At 40.2% G+C, this 7,611-nt stretch overlaps 1 protein-coding gene across 6 annotated transcripts in view; it reads right to left on the bottom strand.

Moving 5' to 3' along the window:
• The window catches only part of MAP3K7 (mitogen-activated protein kinase kinase kinase 7), a 50,690-nt gene continuing 46,619 nt past the window's right edge, over nucleotides 3,541-7,611 (bottom strand). For all 6 annotated transcript variants that reach the window (XM_021390247.1, XM_021390248.1, XM_021390249.1 and 3 more), the window contains one exon: nucleotides 3,541-6,703. In XM_021390247.1, the coding sequence (XP_021245922.1) occupies nucleotides 6,523-6,703 (181 nt within the window). In that variant the 3' untranslated portion in view covers nucleotides 3,541-6,522. The remainder of the gene's footprint in view (nucleotides 6,704-7,611) is intronic.

Raw genomic sequence — 7,611 nt, 5'->3', positions numbered from 1 at the left:
TTTTCAGGCCCAGAACATATTCAGCATCACAAACAGCAGTGCTGTCAAGAGGAGTGTACGTATCATCTCTGGTTTTGTTCACTGGTGGATGCTGAGAAATGGATAGTTGTGAGGATCTTCACAAATGCTAATTTCAGACAGCTAAGGACGGTCCCTCCCATGCCCATTCGTACAGTCTGTGGGGAGGCTGATGCACAAGGCAGGGCGCTATCTGCTCTGCATCATCCACTTCAGCAGCCTAAATCAGGCTCATTATTTGAGCCTTGAAAATAATGAGAGTTTTTCTTGAAAATAAAGAACAACCTGCAGTTTTCTTTTCCTTGTCTCTTCGGAACAAAACAAAAATGATCCCTAGAGCTGCTGCTTGCTTTTAATCATGCTGAAAATTTTTGTACTTTGCTGTGGCTGAAAGCAAGCAGAGCCAGCATTAGTGCACTACCATCACTCACACCGCAGTAATTAGGTCTGAGCTGATAGCATGGGGAACATTAGTTCAACACCAGACATTGGATCATAAAGGTTGAGGAGAGCTCAGAGTGCTTAGCATGCATCATCTGATTCTTAAGGGATTTGTACCCATGCCAAGTTAAGAAGTGAACAGCATAGCTTGCAATCCATTGCCATACTGTACAGCAATATTTTATGCAACTAGCCCCAGCAACACTGATGCTGCACTCAGCTTCTGACCTGCCCAGGGGTGCACACTCTCCTCTGAGCGCTCTTTGCTGGGCAGCAGGTCACACCACAGAGCTGGCAGCAAGGAGGTCTGACAGAGCTTGCAAAAACCTTCACCATGTGGAGTGCCGCTGGGGTGGCTCGAGCACAGCACTAAGAATGTCTCTCCTGAGCACCTCCATACTTTAGCTGGGTTTAAGAGCCAGCACATTCTTTTCCATTACACAGCAGGAGGAATCACAGCATAATCACTCAGCACTTTTAAGCTTCCTTTGAAACATTCAGCTCATTCTCTCATCCTGCTAGAGCTGAAAGGCTCTCAGGAGCCGGCTGCACTGGCTGACAGAGAGCTATGGCTAGTAATTGCATAGTACACTGCCAGCATGAAAAGCTCTGCTGTTTTGTTTAACAAGTGATCTAAATTTCAGATTTCTGAAATATTTACAAATTCCTTCTTCTTTTTTTTTTCTTAAATTTTCTTTTTAAGAGGAAAAGAAATGAACAGTTATGAAAGAAGCCCTCTTGTGAGCACACAATGTTGCTCCATCTAGCACCTGGATCTGCTGCGTCCTCACAGAATAGGTGAAGGCTGAAGACTTGGGTGGGTAGTTACGTGTCCTAAAACATCAGAACTGGAACAGCTGTGATTGAAGAATCAGTTTGACCTGTAGAACTTTTTTGAGGAGGGCCAACACAGCTCCCCAGCTGTGGTTGTGAGGCTTTTTACTCTTTTTCCTTTTGGCCCTGTGAGGTTTGAGCACTCTGGAAAGCAGCTGTGAAATGGAGCCTCCATTGTGCCCCTTCTTGTTTCCTCAAGCTGCCCCTTCAGCAGTGCATGCAGACCTGGCCTTATGCCAGGGCTCCAGGTGTGTTTCCTTGACCAGAAGGCAGGATATAGTGCACTCACCTCTTTCTTTTTTTTTCCCCCTTCATCTAAACAAAAATCCCACATTCCTCCTCAGGTATCTCCTGGTACGTAGCGTTTTAGATGACCATAAGCAGACTGACTTAATCCTCAAACCTCACTACAGCTTCAGTGTCTCCCAGCACTCACGGACACCTGGAGTGGTTGCCAAACCCCCTATGACAGCAGCACTCCTCTCTGCTCCAAGGCTGCCACTTTTGGCTGCTGAGCTTCACTCTTATTTAAAGCACAGCTGCACCCATCAGCATGGCTCCTTGTGCTACCTCTTAGGCCCTGCCTGTGCCCCGGAGTGACAGAAATACTTTGTGCCTGGAGCACGCAGCCCCAGGCTGAGCTCAGAGGACAAGCTAAATTAGCTGCCTCTCCTACCTCCCCAGCCATTCGCAGCTCTGCTCTAGCCCGGCTGCCACTGATGATGTAAATAACTTTAATAAGAGTCTGATTTGCACGTACCAGGTTTAACTTTTGGGAGGCAGCTGTTTGAAGAGTCCTCTGGGGCCTGGCAAAAGCAGAACCCCCTGGGGCCTCTCAAGAACCCTCAGCATCTCTCCTGCTGTGGTGGTCAGGCAAACACAGGCATCCTCACGTCATGGGATGACTTATTCCCTCTTTTAGAATGAAATTTGTAGCTGCCCATCTTCTGTAGGAAATCTGAGCAGTCTTAAACGTGTATATAGTGTTGGCACTAGCTATGCAGCTTACAGGGTTCAGTGCAAGCAGCTCTCCTTTTCTCACGCGGCCTTTTGCCCACCCCTCTGCTCAACGAGCAGGAGCTGCCAGGGCCATCATGGGGACTTTGCAGATCGCTCAGAGTTGTCCCACCTACCCTACCAAATCATCATTTTCAAGTCTCCTAAAACCAGGGATTCTTTTTCCTATTTTTCCATTTTAAGCTATAATTGTGACCTAGCCCATGTGCCGAGCCCATATGCTATATGAATGGGAGTCAATCCTTGGTCCTCTGCCTAAATACCAGAGGAAAGCAGCCTACGTGCAGCTGCTCTGCTGCCTCTTGCCCTTGACATCAGTGGGAGGGAAAAGGGAAGATCCCTGCATTTTCCTGGTTTGTATGCTAGTGTTCAGGGATTCTCAGGTATTTACGCCGAGAGCATCAGCTGCTTAGTACCAGGGAGAGGTCTGAGGGAAGAGAGAACTCAGAGCTGCAGTTTAGCATGGGAAAGTGTGGCCAGGGTGTTCTGCATCACTTCTATTGTCCCCTGGCACCAGCCAAGAGCCACACATTCAGCCCCAGGAGACAGAGCTCCCTTGCTCTGGTGGCACTAGTTCAGGTTAAAGCTCTGGGATTATATAGTATTATTTATATTATATATAAATATATTTATATATATATATATAAAATATAAATTGGACGCAACTCTCCATATCTATACATGTTAAGCAGATAAAAGGATGTATATATGTGCATAAACGTGTACATGGATTTTTTTTTTTTCAAGCTTCTTCTCCTCGAGCAGTTCACAAGGAAGTGTATTCTGAGGGGTCAAACGTACCCCCATAGAGGCCAAGTTGTTCAAAACAGCTCAGAATTGATCTGAGGCAAGATTTTGTGTTCTTCACAGGCAAGGAGACAGTTAACAGGTTGCATTCATCTGTGGCATGTCAAAGGAAGCTCTTAGACAATAAAATCCATTACAAATAGGATAGAGAAATTCCAGGAAAAGGAATCTGTCTGTGAGAACAGCACAAAGAGAGTGCTCATCTTGTCACAGAACCAGCACGAAAGATGTGGCATTCTTAAAATATCTCAATAGTCAGCTATGACCAGGAATATTCATCCCACACCCCACTTCTGCACACAGGAAGGGAAGAGCTAATAACAGAGGAATTTTCTGTCGGTGGCGGGAACAACTGTGTGGTGATCATCCCCCACCCAGTGTGGGATTCCATCAGAGATCAAGGATGCCCTGGCAAGAGCGTTATTACCTGTTTGTGGAAGTCGCACAGCTTTTATTAATGAGATTCCTAACAAAGTATTAAAACCCTGTAGCAGAAAGCCACACTGCTCATTCCTGAATCATATGAAATCATTCACCATTTTATATACAAGTTTTGAATTACAATCTTCAGCTTCTCATCAGAAAAAACAAAACAAACAAGCCTAAAAAAAAAAAGCATTTTTGGTAGAACTGCACAGTGTACAGAAGCATACTTTCAGTTACACAGTATCTTACAGAACACATACTTGAACAAAAAGCAGAGCCTGTTACCTTTCCTCGAAGGCACTGCCTGGACAAAACTAGATGTGTCACCTCCATTATCAGAAGAACGGCTTTAACCGGACAAAAGAGTACATGAAAACCTCCTGAACACTCCAGATAGTTTAACAGAAGAAAAGCACATTTGTAAACAACTTTAAAACAAGAGCCTTATGAAAATAGTAACCGTCACTAGAAAGTTAAGCTATTAAACTCTTCATAGCCCAAATGGCTACGTTCTACCATTTTTGGGGTCTTTTTTTTCGATACACAAATTTTGCCACACAGAACACTTCACTGAAATAATATAGGCAAATAATTAAAAAAGAAAATGGTGCATTTAAGAAAGGGACGATTTGAAAGCCGAAGGCCAAACTCCAAATTCCCCTTGTAAGTTACAAGAACAGCACTATAACCCAGCTGCTGAATGGAGCAGAGACCAACAGTGCGCTGGTAGCACGGCACTTATTTTACGAACTGAGATTCTTCTTAATGTAAACTCTGAAATGTCAAAAGCAACCGTTAGAACTGACTTTTGTATTACGTACCATGAAGCTAGCATTGCTTTCACTTTCGTTATTCAAACGTTGCCATAAATTGACTTTTTTTATACGATATCAATTTACTCCAAGCAAATCTGTTTTGTGATGAGGCAACCATGTAAAAACTGTCCTGGGAAATGATTTTGTGTATGTAATTATCTGCCATGCATCTCAAGTCAAGCATTAGCATTTATGTGCTCTACTTGATGCTTAAGCACATGTTAAGGAGGCTGTTGAGCACGGATTGTGTCCATTTTGGTAGATGGACAGATGTATGCGAACAGCAATGCTTTGGATAACTTGTGCTATTCCTAATACTACAGTTATTTTCTCCACCAATTACATTTTACTATAAATATGCGTGCCCTTAAGTTGATCCCAATATCAGTTTCATCTAACTAATCAAATTATCTGCTAAGGTTTTGGGAATGATAGCCCTTCCTTTATTTAAGTAAAAGTGGGACGTGTTTCTTACTCCTAAAAGTCTGCCAACAGCAGATTTATTTTCAAGACAGAGTGACACTGTTCAGTCAACTGTCGGTCATTTTTGTTGTTCACAGATAAGCAGAAGAGTATTGATGTTTATTATCAGGTATGCAGGAAGGGGAAAAGAAAATAAAATACTGGGATATTTCTACCATTAATGTTTTCTTAAGTTCTGCTCGTGGGTTCCCACAAATAATTATTAATTTGAATTAAGCATAAACCCAAGTTGATATTACCTCTCGTATTCTGAGGGCTCAGCAGCTAAATTTCAAATTTTTATTTTCCCTCTGCAAAATAATGTAATTAAAACCCTGCCGACACCTGAGTGTGCCAAGAGCTCACGTAAGGAATAATTTTCTATTCTATTTAGAAATACCTCATTTCTGTACCGGTTAAAAGTTAACTCATAAACCAAATAATCCATGTGCTATGTAAACAAGTAGATATAGTTGTTTTCTCCCATGTAATAATGATAAACAATGACACTGATCATTACATATTCTGCTTGAGTTCATTAAATGCAATTCTTCAGTCACGAAGGCAAGCAGCAGGCATTCTGAGATGGACTTCCTTTGAGCTATGCTCAAATGATTGGAATAACTGAGATTCCTGATGGAGATCTAAGCCTTTTCCCTCATTTTCTTAATAGCTTCTGCAGTTTTCGTACTGGATTCCATTTCATCATCTGCTACTTAAAATAAATTCATTTCCCCAAGCCATTTTCTTCCTATCTAGAACAAACTTATTTGCATTTATGGCAAATGCTGTTCAGCAAATAAGCTGTAAAGAAAAAAAATTCACGTGAAGTGGTATGAAGGTAGTACTTAAAATTGTGTTAATTTGCTTTCTGAATTTCATTTTAAGAACGCTTCAGAGACAAAGAGCTTTAAAGGCTTAAAACACACTTTTGCGCATTTTTGTTTCTTCTCAACAAGGGATCAATTTTACCCAGTGAGTCACTGTCATAACTTCATGAAACTGCATGTCATTCCCCCCAAGAAAGTAAAGAAAATACAGTGTTTTACTTCAAATATTTTATGAATGCAAGATTACAACAAATATATTAGTCAAAATGCAGGGCTATCAAGCACTGAACCAAGGATGCTGGCATCAGTTTGACTACCATTTTGCAGGTGGAAAAAATACACTACTACGACTACAGGTAAAAGGCATCACTAATGCGTCATGAATTATTCTGGTCAGCCAACATCACCTCTGCAGCTTGGTGAATGTTTATGTCCTGAAAATAATAACGATAAACTTGTTTGAGATGAGACACTGGAACAAAGCCATTCTTAAACAGGAAAGTTTTTGTTTTGCTCTTATCGAGGTAATGCCAAAAACTAAAACCAAGATCTTACAATTTAGCAGCCACTTTAACACTTGTTAGGCTAGCCTTCACACAAGGAGCATGCATACAGCCACTGTTCTCGCTTTATATTGAGGGCTGTTGGTTAATTCAAGTCACTATTTTCTCACCTTATTTCATTAACCTGTTGAATCAGATGTCCACCGTAGGAAAAGGAAAAATTAAATGATGTTAAGTGTAGCAGACAAATACAGATCACACCGAGAAGCTAACACTCATGAATTGTCATAATAAGGGATAATAATAACAATTTTAAAAAAAATCAGTCTTTTCTGTGCATATTTTTTTCATTTGAAAGGTCCCAGGAAATCATGATGTGCCTGGCCGTTTCTGTTGCTGATTTCTGATGACCTCTAATTGTTTTTTGCATTGCTGATAATAAGTTGAGAGACTTTTATTTTCATCTAACAGCTTTTTATGTTCTTGCACCAGACGGGATGTATTTTGCTGGTCTTTTTCATCCTGGTCCAGTTCTGCTATTAATTCTTGCCTACAGTAAAACAAACAAACAAACAAACAAATCCATCAATTATAATCTACTTCTATTTAAGCAGAGATGAATTGTAGAATCATGGAATCATCAAGGTTGGAGAAGACTTCTAAGATCATCTAGTCCAGCCATTAACCCATCCCCACCGTGTCCAGTGAACCCTCAAGATGTCCTCATATGTTTCAAATACTTATTTCATTATCAGTCTAAATTCATGGTTGTTGATGTTTTGTGCAAAAAATTAAGTTGACAAAAATCTTATTCTTTACTATAGTCTTGGGAGAAATTCTCTTCCAAATCAAATCCACATTTAAACATTAAAGCAGCTTCAAAACAGCCTCAATCTCTACTACTGTCCTAATAATAGCTTTCAGGTGTAGAACATCTAAGGTGTAGAACATCTAAGGATCCACAGAGAAATTTATTAACTTAACCCTAATTTTGCTTAGGTATACGTACATTTAAAAACGCAGCAAGCAACTTAAGAGGCAAAATTGCAATAATTTAGATGAGTTTTTAGTGAAATGCTGCTTTCTATTTGTAATTGACCTACTTCAATCTGTGGAAAGCAGAATCAGGCAGAACATTTTTACAGTTCTTACTTGAGCTAATTTATGCAACAATTGACTAAAATTATTTTTATTATTTTTATTTTTTTAATTTATTTTTTATTATTTTTTAGCAACTACTGTTAGAGGAACAAATTCTCTACAATGGTATCTGTTAATTTCTATAGCGTAATTTTCCATAAAACATGAAGTTGCGTTATTTTTTTCTTCTTCCAGTATCCTAATTATTTATAGACAGCATTAAAACAAAACCAAAAACCTTCCACATTTGGAATTACCTGAACAATTCAGTTAAGATTTCATCCCGAAAGTTCAAAGCTGCAAGAACAGTATTCTGTG

The sequence above is a fragment of the Numida meleagris genome, chromosome 3 (genome assembly GCF_002078875.1).
Source record: "Numida meleagris isolate 19003 breed g44 Domestic line chromosome 3, NumMel1.0, whole genome shotgun sequence".
NCBI classification, from domain to species: Eukaryota; Metazoa; Chordata; class Aves; order Galliformes; family Numididae; genus Numida; species Numida meleagris.
The sequence above is the reverse complement of the archived record's forward strand: the minus strand, read 5'-3'. Positions and strand labels throughout refer to the sequence as shown.